The sequence below is a fragment of the Dipodomys merriami genome, unplaced genomic scaffold, assembly GCF_024711535.1.
Source record: "Dipodomys merriami isolate MVZ:Mamm:240054 unplaced genomic scaffold, mDipMer1.0.p SCAF_1957, whole genome shotgun sequence".
NCBI classification, from domain to species: domain Eukaryota; kingdom Metazoa; phylum Chordata; class Mammalia; order Rodentia; family Heteromyidae; genus Dipodomys; species Dipodomys merriami.
Window position 1 is genome coordinate 53,128 of NW_027203334.1, and position 16,956 is coordinate 70,083.

Below are 16,956 nucleotides of genomic sequence, written 5' to 3' on the forward strand. Positions count from 1 at the left end.
CAAGACCAACAAAGGAAGACACATCTTTTACACAGAAAAGAACCTCTTCCAACACAGATTTTCCCAAGGGAAATACTGGGATATTTTCCCTTGTGTCATCCCCTGGAATAAACCGCATCTGTCCGTGGTTTCTTTCCAAGAAGACCGTATCAATGACTAGGCTGTCCTTTGTCCTGGGCATGAATTAGAAAGCACCAGGCACACAGTCAAACTGAGTCAATAACCTGAAAATCCCAAATGGCTTTTTCTCTGGAAACCAGGGGGGCAGGTCAGCAGGGCACAGCTGACAGCCAGTGGAGGGGAGAGGGGACAGGGGAATTCTTCTCCAGACTGCTGAAGTCCCCTTCTCTCCAATCAGTTGTAGCATCAGTGGTTCTGGAGATGCCTGAATGAGCCATCTGAGCAGTGAGCATCCTAAAATACCCGGGTGCCTACGCTGGGGAGGGCAGGAAAGAAGGAAGGAGTGCATCCATCTATTTTCCCTGAAGCTACCATCACCACCCTGAAAACGGTCCCACAGAAATAAGTGGCATTAGGGACAACACGTAATGAGAGCCAGAGAGAAGAATCTTGGAGCAAGAAGCAGAGAGGTGAGCCACAGAGCTGCCGCTGGGCCTCAAGCTTCCAACACCAGCTCACACACTGTGGGGCTTCTCTCTCTCTCCAGATTTAGAGAAAGCAACTAGAAAACACCCACAGGCCGACATCTTTGAGGCCCCAAGGAAAAAGTCCAAGTGGGCCTTATTCTAGCCTGACATGGATGCAGAAGCCCCAGCTGAGCCCAGAGAACGAAAGGTGAGCTGAGATTTCTTTCCTGAGGTTGGGCTCTAGCTCTAAGTGTGGGTGATCCATTGCAGCAATGCTTCTCAGTGCTTCCAGAAAGCCAGGTAAGGATCGCTCTTTCAGCATGGATGGAAAAGGAGGTCATTAGATCAAGGTCATTACATCAACCTCACGCACAGCAGAAGCTCCTGTGCCCTGGTTCAATGTTCCTCCCTTGCTTTGCTGTTTCCTTCATTCTAGTCTTCTGCCCTGGGGTTACAGGGAGGAACAGCAGAGAAATGGGACTCCAAGGGAGCAGGGGAGGGGACGAGGAAGTCAGATCAGCCTGAGCTGAAGATGAGTGTGCTGTGATTTCTAGCAGGACCCTCCACCCCACCGGAGGGCCTTATCCACTGAACGCAGAGGCCTGTGGTGTCAGTGACTGAATTAGGCCTTTCCTGTATTCTGGAGAAAGGATTCCTGAAGGTCACAGCTGGGGAGGGTGACTTGGAGACTCTCCACTGAGTGATAGCCTTTCGGTGTCCCCTCCTTCCCCCTCCAATCAAGCAGGATAACTTTTATCTTACTCTGGGCTTCCTCATTGCTCTGCAAAGGTCGATTTTGTGCAAGAGATTGTTGTACCATTGGGCATCAGAGAAAAGGGGTGGCAGAAGCAGAGACTTTGGCCCCATTACACGCCATGTGAGGACTTAGCCCTTCAGAAACCGCAGCCCAAGGGGACTCTGGCTGCCAGTGCCAGAGGTAGCCAGGTTGGGTGGATATTAATCTACTTGTGGGAGCAGCCACACATTGGATGAGAGAGGGGACAGGAGCTTGGCACTGTATGGAAAAATGCCACACTGGTGCCCAAGGGAGGGAGCACCCTCACGCGGGACATGCAAAAGGAAGAGCTAGGAGATGTCAGAAGTCAGGAGCAGTTCAAGATCTGGACACTCTAGGGACTCAAAGGCCTTAGTGGATGTGACTGGGCAAAGCTAAGCCAGGTGGCAATTGTCACCGAGCCAGCCCAGACTCGCCTCTGTCTCTCCCTTCCTCTCCTCTCTTTTCCTTGAGATTTTTGAGACAGCATTTTTCTAAGTGGCCCATATTGTCCTTCAACGTGCCATCTTCCTGCCTCTCGGCTTTTCGGGTGTGAGGATTAGAGGTGTGAGCCACCACACTTGGCAAGAAAATTTTATTTTCAAAAGGGAACTTCATTTTTGTTCATGTTAAGAGATATAAATGGCACATATTTCTATTTTCCTTCCAAGTGTCTTCCTCCATCTTTTCTTCTCTCCCCTCTTCTCTTCTTTTCTTCTTCCTTCCCTCCCATTATTTTTGTTGTACTGAGGATTGAACTTAGGACCTCCATCTTGCTAGGTAGGTGCTCTAACCCTTGAGCCATACCCTAACCCCAGATTCTTCATGCTTTTTCTTTCCCCTTCTTTCACATTCTACCCTTCCTTTCCTCTCCCCTCCTACTTCCTCTGCTTTTCTTCTTCTGATTGGATTTCATCTTGCACAGCCTATGTTCCAAGCTGGCATTGGCTTTGTCTGACTTAGTCTAGTTGGAGGTCAAAGAGTTTCTGCTATGGGGTAAGCCACTGGCTTAGAGTTGACGCATTGACTGTCTTTAACATGAATGTAGTATGGATTCTAGTAGGAAGGGAAAAGCAATGGCCTATTATGGGTGGAAGAACTGTAAGCATAGATAGAATCAAACAGTAGATTTTTTTTTGACATAGGTCCAGCCTACGTAGTCCAGCCTGGCCTCAAACTTGTGATCCCCCTACCTCTACCTTTCATGCATTAGGATTATAGGTATGCACCACCGCACCTAGACAGAGCAGGTTTTTTGTTTTCTTAATCTATCAAAAACCATCCATGAGGGCTGGCTCAGTGGTAGAGCGCTTGCCTTGCATGCAGGAGGCCCTGGGTTCGATTCCTCAGCACCACATAAGCAAAAAGAAAAAAGCCGGAAGTGGCATTGTGGCTCAAGTGGTAGAGCACTAGCCTTGAGCTGAAGAGCTGAGGGACAGCGCCCAGGCCCCAGAGTTCAGGCCCCACGACTGGACCCAAAAATAAATAAATAAACAAAAACCATCCATGACTATCCTATGGGAAATTAAAGAGAAAAGGTAATGCACAGTCGCTGTCATTTGGGGGGGGGGGTGCTGAACTCTGGGCCTGGGCGCTGTCCCTCAGCTCTTCAGCTCAAGGCTAGTGCCCTACCACTTGAGCCACAGCACCATTTCTGGCTTTGTTTTTTGCTTATGTGGTGCTGAGGAATCAAACCCAGGGCCTCATGCATGCAAGGCAAGCGCTCTACCACTGAGCCACCTTCCCAGCCCCTCACTGTCTTTTAAATCAGCAGTAAAAGATCATTGAATGGGGAATGGTCCTTACAGTGTCCATTAAAGGAGCAGTGGGGCCCTGTTCACAGTCCCTGCACTGTGTGCTATACATCCTGGTCCAGAGCCTGAAGGTAGAAAAAAGACCAAGACACAAAGCCCTGCCCTTAAGGAGCTGCCCAGGCCAGGCGGGGAGGAGCAGCATAGACTATAGGAAAGAGAGCAGCTTTCTAGAAGCAGAAGCAGAAAAGTACCAACAGCAACTGAGCCTGAGGTTTAATTTTCATTTCATCTTCCTGATGGAGGTGTGCTAACTGCGACACAGAACGCTTTCCCTGGAGGCACCAAGTCCCCTGTGCAACACGGAGGGGTGAGGAGAGAAAGGAAGCAATGCTGTTCCCTCGCTCGCCATGCTCAGCTGCTCTGACCACACTCTCCTGCCGTAGAGCAGTCACCCCTCATCCCCCTTGGAGATGAGGCAGATCCCCGAGATTGTATCCTCCAAACCCTCTAATTCCAACCAAGTTTAAACTTCCACTATGTGTTCTCTCCACTCTGTGATTCTCTTTCCAAAATCAGGGCTGTACTACGGGCACGTGGGTCCTGGGGCTGGGGTGCTAAAGAGGGTGTTTTGTCTCTCCTGAACACAGAAGCTTCATGACAAGGGCCATTTCACCATAGTGACAGTCACTCAGGCGAAATGCGTGTGTAGGAATGGGGGACATAGCTCTGCGTTCCCAAAGAGGGTTGTTCTCGTCATGTGCATGGGCATATCCAACTGCGCAGCTCCTGCTCAGGGCAAACAGATTCCCAAAATGAGAAGGCGCCCGGCCTGCGGCTCACCACCAGCTTCTCACTTGCCTCCCCTTGGGCCTTTCTCCGTATATGGTGGTTTTGTTTTTGTTTTTGTTTTGTTTTGCTTTTGCAGGTTACAAACCAGAGCACAGGATGGAAAATGATCTTGGTCCTCATACTGTGCCTGCTACAAGGTAAGTTCTAAACATATCCATGTTGAATCTTCTAGACTACACACATTCCTGGAAGGTACTTCAAGGAAACCCAGTACAGTCTGGGTAGATCTATGGCTGTCAAGGTCTGGGATGCTGAGATCTAAAGTCCTGCAGTGGATTCAGGGAGTGTGGTCAGATTAGACACTGCAGGAATGAGGGAGAGGAGAACTCACAGACAGGATCTAGGCCTGACCGGATAATATCTAAAACACCCAATATTGTGATATTCCCCACACCTCTGCTTTCTTAAACCATTAATCAGCTACTTTTTCAGGATAAGACTTCAGAGTGTGTAAAATACAGACATAGCCTTACCTTCTTCTCAGTCTTCTTCATTCCAGATTAGAGACATGATAATGGCTCTACCCTAGTCTTAAAGAGTTCTGTCTACAAAGGGTCAAAAATTATATTTATTAATTTATTTGATTGACTGTGTGCCGGAGACTAGGAACAATGGACAATGTGTGTGTGTGTGTGTGTGTGTGTGTGTGTGTGTGTATGTGTGTGTGTGTGTGTGTGTGTGTGTGTGTGTATGTCAGTTCTGAAGCTTGAACTTAGGGCTGTCCCTAATTTCCTATTGCTCAAGGCAAGCACTCTACCACTTTGAGCCACAGCTCCACTGAGATAAGAGTCTCACAAACTTTCCTACCCCAGATGGTGTGAAAACATGATCATCACATCTCAGCCTCCTGAGTAGCTAGGATTATAGGCACTTGAATAAAAAAAAACAGACAATTTTTTAAATGAAAGATAGGCACCAGGATCAAAATGTAAGATAGGATTTCTGTCCTAAATATCCTTGCAAGCTGTGGTAGTAAGGCTGGCCATGTATAGCCCAGGCTCAGATTTTATTCTAAAGGTAATGGGTAGCCATAGTATGTGGCTAGAGGGTGTATTCCCTAGAATCTCGTCCCCAGTAGATACCTAAGAAACAACTATTAAATGAAGGAAAATGCTTTATGATTGTGTTAAAAAAAAAAGAGATTAACCATGTCTGGTGAATAGATAAATCAGTTTTAATGAATCAATGGTAGAGCTAATATTTTAGAAATGTGACATACCACCTGCTTAATCTCCCATTGCTCCCTTTTCATTTTTTAGAAAGCAAATATAAGCTTCCCTCTCTGTGATCAGGCAGATCATGATTCTTTTAATTAAATTAAATTTATTTATTTATTTATTTTTATCAGCTGAGGGTCTTGACCTCTGGGCCTGGGCACCATCCCTGAGCTCTTCAGCTGAAGGCTAATGTTCTACCACTTGAGCCACAGTGCCACTTCCGGCTTTTTCTGTTTATGTGGTCTAAGGAATGGAACCCAGGGCCTCATGCATGGGAGGCAAGCACCCTACCACTGAGCCACCTTCCCAGCCCAGACCCATGATTCTTGCCAACATCTAGATTATAGTCCAAAATTAGTTGCTTTGAGTCTTGAGTGTTCTAAATTTGATCATGTCAAATATCCAGTTCGATATGTCGGTCAGCATTTTAGCCTTGATCCCAAAACATGCCTCCTATATCCCCTGTAGACTGGAAGTGGGTGTGGCACTGCCTTCCCTCTCCCCATGGGATAACGCAGAGTCAGAATAATAGAGGAAGGGGAGGCCAGAGGACAGGCCACTCCGACAGGAAGGGCTGAGGGCAAGGGGTTAGACTTGGCTCCTTACCTCTTCCTCTTGTGGGTGCTTTTGTGGACACTTGTGGCTCAGCTCCTCTCTTTACCCAGGCTCATCCTCAGCGCCTTCACATAAAGATCTCCATCTCAGATGGTGGCGGGCTGGCTCTCTCCCCTCCAAGACTCACCTCTGTGCTGTGGACACGTTTCCATCCTCATCACCCTTCTGGGCAGACAAGCATTCCTATGCAGGTACATCCCTTCCTCCTCTTTGTTCCACCACAGGCCTCTTCCAGTGCTCTAATGGAAGCCACAGCAATAGATAACTGCTGCGTAAATGATGGATGTGAGAGCCAGGCACTTCTACTACCTACTCTAAGGGGCAGAAAACTGGTCAAAGCACATTGGTGATACCATATTGGTTCTACTGTGCTAGCCCATTATTTAAGTTTCACAGGTGACTAACATGGAATTGTATAACACTTCAATTGTTATATCAAAAAAGGAATGATGGGTTAGTAACCTACCACATGAGTTTTTAACTTGGGTATTATTTTTTTTCAATGAACCTTGATTAAGGATTATTCGTCAGCTTTCTATGCCAAAGTCAGATCCCCACATGGATGTCAGAAGAACGCCTGAAATCTGGGCTATGAACGTTTAATGAGAGTATCGATTTTGTTATTCTGAGATAGTTTCCAGTTGATATTCGGGAATATTCTTGCCTTTTAGTGGTAAATTTCCACTTATCTTTACCGTGAGTGGCATGACTTAGGGTATGTTGTTTAATTAAACCTACAATGGGATTAACACAGCCATTGAACTTATGGTCTCTTTTTCCTGTAGCAAGTGCTTAGCACATACAATAGGCAGGTCACATATGAGTGTTCTAAAAAGGCTCTTGACTCAACATTCTGCTCTTGCCATTGTGGTTTTTTTTTTCTTTTTTTGAAATAGGTCCTGAATATGTAACCCAGGCTGGCTTTAACTCATGATTCTTCTGCCTCAGCCTCCTAAGTGCTGTAATTATAGGCATGGGGCACCATACCCAGCCTCATCTTGAAATCTCTAATAAATTTTGGACAAGGCATACTGCATGTTTAGTTTGCACTCAGACTCATAACTTAGCTGCTCCTGACAATAGGATAGTAAACAGGTTTTTCTTGGGTTCAGGGGCCCTACAGATACAGGACAAATCGGAAAAGCTTTGATGGAGTAAGAAAAGGTCGCTGTCACTCTTTGTCAGATTGTTCTGGATATATAATTTTAGACTAGATTAAACTTTTGAATTTCCAAGAGAAACAAAGAAAACTACGATCCAGTCAGTTATGTCTGAGATTGCATCAAGGTCCAGAGAAGTCAGCAGAGAAATTAGAAGGAGGTACCCTGTAGGGAGTCATTCTGTATTGTGGCAAGGTCTTGCGGCTTCCTATGGCTTGTGCTTGTTACTACAGTGATATTAATAATCCTGCTCAGCTGTATGGGTCTGTATTCATATATGTTTGCTTGTCTGTTTGTATAGAAAAGGGTCCAATGTGAACTATTTCATGGCTACCAGTCTGGAGATGGACCTGACCTTCCTCCACCCTAAGCCTAGCATGATTCTTGTGTTTGGGGAACTCTGTCTCTCTGTCTCTCTGTCTCTCTCTTTCTCTCTCTCTCCCTTCCCCCTTCTCTCGCTCTTCAGAGGAAAAGCATGCTGTTATGTCCACACTGTGTAGCATCCTTATTTTCCATCCCATGCAAACCCCAGGCCTCTGTCAGAGGCTTGCTCCTCCCTTTTACCTGCACGCAGGCAGCATCTGCTCAAACATCTGCACGGTGGAATGGCCCAGGCTCTGGATGGACTTGCATGAGAACACTCAGGCCCAGTTAGCATTAGATAAACAGTGGGTATGATTCTTGTTGCATCTTTTAGATGGGACCTCAGGTACAGTTTTCTTCTGCTTCTTGGGGTGACTTCTACTTCGCCAGTGGCTAAGCTCTGTCATGTCTATATGGGTTCAACCCCACTTCCGTGGTAGCATTTTTCTGACCTGACTCCTTCTCCTTTGACAATGTTCTTCGCCTGCCGCTGCAGATGTGTTGAAGGGCCCAAGGCTGGTGTCTGGAGAAGCCGGGGGAGCTGTCATCATCCAATGCCATTACACCCCCTTACCTGTCAACAGGCACCAAAGGAAGTACTGGTGCCGTCTGGGGCCTCCAAGGTGGATCTGCCACACCATCGTGTCCACCAACTACTACACTCACCACAAGTACCTTGGCCGTGTGGCTCTAGCAGACTTCCCACGCAGTTGCTTCTTCGAGGTGCGGCTCTCCCGGCTGTCCCTGGATGATGCGGGGCACTATCGCTGTGGTATTGGAAATAGAAACAACTTGCTCTTCCTCAGCATGAATCTGATCATCTCTGCAGGTATGAGCTGGGGGCTGATGGGCCAAACTTGGGAAGTCAAAGCTAGGATAGGAAAGGTGAAAGAGAAGGCTGAGACCAGGAAGGCTTTAAACCTTAGGCCATAAAAAAAAGCTGGACCCAGGGCAAAGGCTCTAAAAGGCAGGCTTGCAGCTGAGAAGGAAGCTGCCTTCAGGAAGAAGGTAGATATTACAAGCCCTTCCCAACCAAATGCATACATGCCATTCTACCCGGCCCTTCCGCCAGCAAATGCCATGGAATCTGTATTTGAGGTATGTTCCAAGGAAGTAGTGACTTAGATAGTGTGGTTTCTTAGGGTTCTAAAAGCTCCCTGTTCACACATACAAAGAAAAGGGGTATCAGCCCAGTGCCAGTGCCTCACACCTGTAGTCTTAGCTACTCAGGAGGCTGAGATCTGAGAATCGTGGTTCAAAGCCAGCCCATGCAGGAAAATTTGTGAGACTCTTATCTCCAATCAACTACTCAGAAAAAGCTAGAAGTGACACTGTGGCTCAAGTGGTAGAGTCCTAGCCTGGAGCACAAACTGGCTCAGGGACAGCACTCAGGCCCTGAGTTCATGCCCCAGGACTGGAAAAACAAAACCAAAAAAAAAAAAAAACAAAACTAGAAAGGGGGCAACACTGCAGAATAGCCACAACAGTCCAGACAGGGGAATTGGAACTGCGTCCTATCGTGACAGACCCTTGCTGAGTTCTTCTGCAGACAAAAGGGACTGCTCTCAAGCCCAGGCTCTGTGTAGAAAATTCCAGAAGGTTGATCCAGAGTCGGGTACTTAAAAGGGCAAAGAAGAGCCTTACTGTGTGAAAGCCACTCTCCAGAAGAAATGGCGTGTTAGGAAACAGCCTGCTAGCTGGTGTTTTGACACGCAACACCTTACAATGTAGTGGCAGCAGACCTGAAATTCTCTCTGTAGCCCAGGCTGGCCTGGAACTCATAAACATCTTGCTTCAGCTGGGACTACAAGTGAGAATATCATCACATCAGCTTCTTTGTTGTTATATTTTTTGGCAGTATTGGGGTTTGAACTCAGGGCCTCTAGCTTGCTAGTCAGGCCCTCTACATACAGCCACAATCCCCCAGCCCTCTTTCGCTTTAGTTATCTTTTCAGGTAAGGGCTCATGTTGTCATGCAGGGCTGGCCTAAGATCTATCTACCTGTGCCTTCTGGGTGGCTTGGTTCCTAGATGTGTACAGCCATACCTAGCTTGTTAATTGACTTATTGCTAACTTATTGCCTTGCTTGGCCCTAATAGCTGGGGTTACAGGGCTAACTCACTGCATCTGACCCTGGCTTCTTTTTCTGAAAAGCAGTACTTGATGTGCTGTATACCTCTGGGGAAAGAGCTATCATGGTTTCCTATGTTGACGGTAGAAGATATATGCAACTCAGAGGAACTTAGGGCCAGGAGCAGTAGCTCATGCCTATAATCCTAGCTACTCAGGAGGCTGAGATCTGAGAATCACAGTTCAAAGCAGGGAAGTCTGTGAGACTCTTATCTCTAATAAACCACTCAGAAAGCCAGAAGTGGCACTGTGGCTCAAGTGGTAGAGTACTAGCCTTGAGTTGAAGAGCTGAGGGACAGCGCCCAGGCCCAGAGTTCAAACTCCACAACCAAAACAAAAAAGAAAGAAAAAGAAAAATGGAAAAAAAAAAAAAGAAAAGGAGCTTAAGAATATTGTGTCTACATTTGCAAGAGATTAGAGAACACATCTGGATTTGCACCTTTTTATTTTATCTGACATATTGACCAAAGAGTGCATCTCTTAGTGGTTGCTTCATATTTGGCAAACGTTTTAAAGCTACTGCCCTTTGCTCTACCCAGTAAGTAGCTTGCAAAGCCTCCCCTGTGGTCTCCCTCTACTGTTCATGCAGGTCCTTCCAACACGGCCCCCACAACCCCTCCAGCTCCTGGTAAACTCATCACAGCATCCTTTGGGACATCATCTCCAGGAACTCCAGGACCTCCTCAGACTCAAGAAGAAGAAGAAGAGGGATCAGAATGTGATAGAATTGCTCCAAGTGCTGAAACCGGCAAAACCCAGAGAAGACAAAGCCCAGGGACAGACAGGGAAGTAGCTCCAGAAATGCACAGCCAGGCAGAAGGCTCCATCAAGACAACAGTCCCCACTGTGGAGAGTCCAGCTTTAAATCACAGAGGCTTGTCCAGTACACCAGAGGATGCATGGACACAGAGCACTGGGAGATCAGTAACAAATGAAATTAGGATCACACAGAGTGAGCCCCAGATGACAACTACACAGGCCAACTGGCCAGGGAAGGGAACAGAGAGAGTACGGATGGCTCTGGGGACAGCCAGGAAGACCACAGAGACCACAAGGCCATCGGCCTTGATGTCAGCACAAGCTCCCTGGGATATCCTTAGAGAAACACTAGTGGTTTCTCAGCAACAAGCCCTGAGCTCTATGGAGGGATCAACTCTGGCTCCAGGCACATGGACCTTGGAGACCCCCCACTTAGATGCAGCATCTGTGAAAGGAAGCACTGACCAGAACCTAGACAGCACTACTGTGGGATATGGTGGACTCCAAGGAGATAGTAGCTCCCAAGCAACACTGAGCCAGGCCCTAGCAACAGATCGCCTGAGGCCCACTGGCAAGGGGGCTTCCATGAAGAGGTGAGCCTGAGGCCTCTCCCTTGGGTGGGGACCCTGCATCTGCCCTGACCTATGCCATGTCTATACATGTCTCTCCCTTTGTACTTACAAGAGAGTAAAGGCCAGAAGACATAAACATCAGCTACTACTCAAGGGCCTTTGTTATGAGAATGCTACTTGAGTGCTTTCATGTGGCTTGCAAGAAAACTCTGTGTGTGTGTGTGTGTGTGTGTGTGTGTGTGTGTGTGTGTGTGTGTGTGTGTGTGTGTGTGTGTGTGTGTGTGTGTGTGTGTGTGTGTGTGTGTGTGTGCACTTGAATTTGGGGCCTCATACTCTTGCTTGGCTTTTTCATTCACAGGTGATGCTCTACCACCTGAGCCACACTTCCACTTCTGGTTAATTGGTGATAAGAATCTCAAATTTTTGACTTCCTGGGCTGGCTTTAAGTCTCAGTCCTTAGCCTCTTGAGTGGCTAGGAGTATAAGTGTGAATCACCAGTGCCTGGCACAAGCAGAATCTAAATGGTAGAACAATAGAATTCGTAGGTTGGAACCTTTGGCACTTCTTTTTTTTTTTCTTGCTTTCTTTCTTTTCTCTTTCATGTTTTGGCACTACTAGGGTTTAAACTTGGGCCTTTGTTTGCTAAGTAGGTGCTCTACCACTTGAGCCACAACTTAGCCCTTTTGCTTTTTAGTGATTGTTCAGATAAGAGCTCATGTTTTTGTCTAGGGTTAGCCTCAGACCACAGTCCTCCTTCTTATGACACCAATGTTGCTGGATGTCAGGTGTGTCACCACACCTAGATTATTTCTTTTTTCTTTTGGTCATGGAGATTGAGCTCTGGGCCTGAGTGCTGTCCTTCAGCTCTTCAGCTCAAGGCTAGCACTCTACCACTTGAGCCACAGCACCACTTCCAGTTTTCTGGTGGTTTACTGGTGGTTTACTGGAGCCTTTCTTGCCTGGGCTGGCTTTGAACTGTGATCCTCAGATCTCAGTCTCCTGAGTAGCTAGGATTACAGGCATGAGCCACACAGTGCTGGCTAGATTATTTCTTGAGAAGGGATCTCATTAACTTTTGTTCCTGAGGATAACCTTGAACATTGAGCCTCCTGATCTCTAGTTCCTAAGTAGATGGGATTATGGGCATAAACCACAATGGACAGTCTAAGGCTTGTTTAAAGATGAAGAACAGAAGATTAAGAGAGGGGAGGGAACTTACTAAAGCCATAAGGAAAGATAGGGGCTTGAGTCCCAAACTTGTTTGTGCTCTTTCTCACCGTGGCACATACTATGGCCCACACATAGGAGTGTGGGGTAAGGCAGAGGATTTGGGACTTCAAAATCTGAGGACAGCAACATTGTTACTAACCCACATGGACACAAGGGCAGCTGACTTGCCTGAACCTCAGCCTGCTCACCTGTGAGATGGGAGGCATGAGCCAAAAGGTCTTTGATCCTTTATCCAGCTCCAACCTCTCCTCTTGTGTTCTTCCTTCCCTTCCCTGACCCCTTCCTCTCCAGTGCTTTTCCAGACGAGGAAAGCAGCTCTTGGATCCTGACTCCCAGTTCAACGATGCTGGCTCTGTTTCTGCTCGTGGCTCTTGTCCTGATACGAAGGAAGATCTGGAGAAAGAGGACCTGTGCGTTGGTGCTAAGTATCCCCATAGTTACGGAAAACGTGGTTTGGAAGAGCTATATTCTAGTCTGAGCCATTTAATGACACTGTGGTTTTGTACTAAGAAACCTGCTGTTATTCGAATGGGTTTGCCATTCATTATATGTGACTTGCCATTTCTCCTTCACAGTTTTCAATATTCCTTCTTTGTTCTCTATATTTTGTATTTTAATTATATTATGTCTAGAGGTGTTTCTTCTCTGACTTTGCCTGATTGGTATTCTGGAATCCTCCTCTACCTGGACGACCCTATCTTAAGGTGGGGAAAGTCTTCTGCTATAATTTAAATCTAGCTCTAGCTTTAATCTCTTCACTTTCTTCTGTACCCATTACCTATAGATTTGGCCTTTTGATGGTATCTCTGGAAGTCTTATAACTTCCTTTGTCTTTTCTTAGTGTTTTTCTGTTTTATTTTTCAAGGCTTTTGATTGATCTAATTCCTCTCCTGTATCTTCAATCCCTGACAATATATTTTCAACTTGTTCTATTCTTTTTTTTTTTTTTTTTTTTTTTTTTTGTCGGTCATGGGGCTTGAACTCCAGGCCTGGGGGCTGTCCCTCAGCTCTTCAGCTCAAGGCGAGCGCTCTACCACTTGAGCTACAGCGCCACTTCCAGTTTTCTGGTGGTTTATTGGAGATAGGAGTCTCATGGTCTCTCCTGCCTGGGCTGGCTTTGAACCGCGATCCTCAGATCTCAGCCTCCTGAGTAGCTAGGATTACAGGCGTGAGCCACCAGCGCCCGGCAACTTGTTCTATTCTTTTAGCTAGACTTTTGAGTATTTTTATTTAAGACATTGAATTATTCATTTTCAAGATTTCAATCAGACTTTTTGAGACATATCTTTATTGAATTCCACTTTCATATTCTGTGTTGTCTTCTTTATTTCATTCAGCTGTCTGATTTCTCTTTGAACTAAGTTACTTGTTTGTTTGTATTCCCTTTTAGTTCATCTGGCTGTTTAGACATTTCTTCAATTGTATTGATTGATAATTCTTGTCATTGCTTTTTTGAACTTGTTTGGAATTTCTTTATCACTACTTTCATTTACACCTTTTATTGTAAAAATTATTGGCTTTTGAGGGACATATGCTGCCTTGTTTACTCATGAATTTTGTAATTCTTTTCACTGAGATTTGTGCATCTAAGAAGTAGCTTTTAGGTGGAATTTTCAGCATACTATGTCCATTTCTTTCTTTCTTTCTTTCTTTCTTTTTGTCAGTCATGGGGCCTGAACTCTGGGTCTGGGCACTGTCCCTCAGCTCTTCAGCTCAAGGCTAGCACTGTACTGCTTGAGCCACAGTGCCACTTCCGGGTTTTTCTGCTTATGTGGTGCTGAGGACTTGAACCCAGGGCCTCATGCTTGCAAGGCAAGTGCTCTACCACGGAGCCACCTTCCCAGCCCCTCCTATGTCCTTTTAATTGATGATTTCTCAGAGGTTACCTAAGACTGGGTAATGGTTGGGTTGTGGTATATTTAACACTCAGGGTAAGAAAACGAGGCTGTAAAACTGTTGCCGTTGATAAAGCCACAACCTTGTGCATGTGTGGTGGCAATTCCTAGCAAAGATGAGTCACTACTACTGCTCTAGTATCTTTAGATGAATACAGCTGTCTCTAATGGCACCTCTGCTGGGCATCTTGAGCCACAGTCACACACCCCTGTGGATGACTAGAGCTACTGCCACACCTGTGCCTCTGCTGTGTGCCCACATAGGGAGCCCCAGGCTCATCCCTGCCAATCACTTCTTTCATGTCTGCCTGACAGAGGCCTCTGCCTCTGTTGTCTAAACTGCCTTTGCAGTTCCTTGTAACTTAAATGCCTCTGTAGGACCCTGTCACATTCCTTCTTCTCAATCAGTTCTTGTGACTGATACCAAAATTCTATGGCAAAGTGTACCATGACTTCTTAAGTCGTCAATATTCCTTATTCTCGGCCCCCAGAGGAGCTCAAACTCAACAGTAAGCCCTAAGATGGCATCTTACAATAAAGGAAATGAAAGAAGGTTTTGTTTCACCAGAGCTAGCTTTCCACTGCAGAACATTTGCTGTCCCACAAACCCCTGTCCTGGGATTTAGGCTTGTGGAAACCAGCAGCTAAAATGGTCATTCTGTCTCTAGGGCCATCTATTTTACCTTGGAATGAAGTATTCTGCTTCCTTTCCCATTCTCAGGGAGTCAGTAATGGGCTTGGAACCCCTTGCTGCTCCTCCATGGTTCCTGGCTCTCTCTTTCTCCTTGGAATCTAGTGTAGTCTGTGTTATCAGAGTCTTCTCATTCATAGAGTGGTAGATGCTTCAAATCTGACATCTTGCTCTGCCTCCACTTTGACTTGGTTTCTTAATTAGCAAAATAGGACATCATCTTTGTACTTAGGGCTCAATGGTATCCAGAGCTCAAGGAGAAGCTCTTTGGAGGATAGTGGAGCTACTTTAGCCATAGATATGGAGACAAATCTACCCACAAAGCACACAAGTGCAGAGGCCAGTCCTGGGGCCACGGTCTACAATGCCCCCTTGTGCGGGGCCCCACAGGTAATCTCACAGAAAGGCGCCACATTTAAATTATCCTGAAGTGAGCGCCTCATGTGGTGTAGATGTGATGCAGAAAAGGAAATCTCTGGGAATAAATGAGGGAGGCTGAGTTTGTTAGAGCTGGGAGGCCTAAAAATTATTGTTCTAATGTCTTACTGCTAATCTTAGGTTATTAGGGAGCTCCCAGGAACGTGTGGTAGGTACATGGGAGTTTGCAGGAACAAATTCAGCAATATCTACCCAGAATTCTCATACTCTGCCTTGTGTCTCTGTAGCTCAGGAGGCAGAAAAGGCACCAAGAGTCACTCTGATTCAGATGACACATCTCCTGGAAGTAAACCCCCCAACCAAAGCAACTCTTCCATGTGCAAAGTAAAGCACTGCATGACTTTCCTCCTATACAAGCCAGCCTGACCATCCAGGAAAAGGACCCAGGACCCTGAGAAACGGAAACAGCTCAGTTACGACAGAGCAAGGATTAGGACCAAACAACTTCATGATCCTAGCCCTTTTCATCTTCCTTCTTCCACCTGCATGAAGACAAGTGAACAGAACTTAGAGCCCACAAAGGGAATAGGAGGTTGGCCATCTTGGGCCCTGGAAGTTCAAGTATTCTCCACATGTCTCCATCGGTGACAATATGACTCAAAGAAGCTTTCAAGAAAAGACCTAGGAAACACTAGAAGAAGCCACCTGGGATACGTATGAAATTTCCATTTCGGGAAGCTTCCAACAGTGTGGAAAACAACTCTTTTGGCCATCAATGTTAACCCTACTTTTCTAATGTTTATTCAGCCTTAATCTGCTACTCATATTTACTAATGATCGTCTCTATCAGTTATGCTTGCTCAAGTAGAGACTCAGCTACTTAGAGCAGTAATTATGAGAAGTGGAGCTGTGGCTCATGTGGTAGAGCACAAGCCTTGGGCAAAAAAGCTAAGGAACAGTGCCTAAGTGCTGAACTCAAGCCTCAGCAGCAGCATACCCTCACAAAAAGAAAAATAATTGTATTTTATTCACCTCAAGTCTCCAGAGAACTTACAGCTCAGTAGGACCCTAGTATCTCTCTGTGGCTGATTTGCTGTTTGGGAAGGAATGGGCTCAGTGGCTTCTGGGGACTCACCCAGACAAGAGCTCTGAATCTCCCTGGGCCTCTGCCCTGTCATCTGGGAGGCCCCGGATGGGTCTCTAGTAACAGGTGGTTTCTTTGTTGAGACCAAAGGAAAGAATGCTTAGTCCGCATTTAACCCCATCTACATTGTGTTACAAACTTTGTGACCCAATCAAGATTTTCTGGGATTTTCCTAAGTTCATAGAAGAAAGTGCTTTTTGGTAGATTTTTACTTTCTTCATAAAGCCCTTCTTGTTCACTTATGAATCTTTAAGCTCAAAGACTGTTAACAAAACTGGAAATTAACGTTGAAGGGTTGAGGTTGGGAACAAAAGAGAGGAATGTTATGTGGATTCTGTCTTATAACCATATTATCTCATGGACATTGGGGAACTTTTTCTCCCTCCCATAACCCCACTGACTTCAGAAATCACATCTGGTTTCTTTTTTGTTCTCTTGACAGATGTGTTAGCAAGCTGTCTGGACTCTGTGGTTAGACAGAGCAGCCCTTTGAACAACAGGAGCAGAAGGGAAAGGCTCCAGTATGGAATCGGAATTGTGATATAGACATCTCCAGAAAACCCTCAGCCCCTCCTTCTAGGCTGTCAGCAGCATCCAAACCCTTCAGTAATAACCCTTCCTCCTATCTATCTGGTTGTGACCCTGGATGCTGAACCCAGAAAGCTAAGGGAGGCAGTGAAGGGCTTCTAGTGCAGACTTCTTGTTTTGAATAAAAGTAGGTTGCACGCATCTGACCAAGTAGAACCACAGAACTGATAACTGCTTAAGAGATTAACTCCTAAATCCTTCCGTCTAGCAATGAGGACACAGAGGCCTTGTTGAAGTCAGTTGTTTGAA

At 46.1% G+C, this 16,956-nt stretch overlaps 1 protein-coding gene across 1 annotated transcript; it reads left to right on the top strand.

The window, feature by feature from the left end:
* The first annotated feature begins 479 nt into the window (after positions 1 to 479).
* Positions 480 to 16,384, top strand: LOC138831430 (high affinity immunoglobulin alpha and immunoglobulin mu Fc receptor-like). The gene is given in 9 exon segments (XM_070028509.1): positions 480 to 590; positions 668 to 795; positions 4,042 to 4,102; positions 5,848 to 5,988; positions 7,817 to 8,149; positions 10,040 to 10,802; positions 12,303 to 12,421; positions 15,263 to 15,327; positions 15,329 to 16,384. Coding segments are annotated over 8 exon segments (1,623 nt in total). The 5' UTR covers positions 480 to 590; positions 668 to 756; the 3' UTR covers positions 15,431 to 16,384.
* The last annotated feature ends 572 nt before the right edge of the window (positions 16,385 to 16,956 follow it).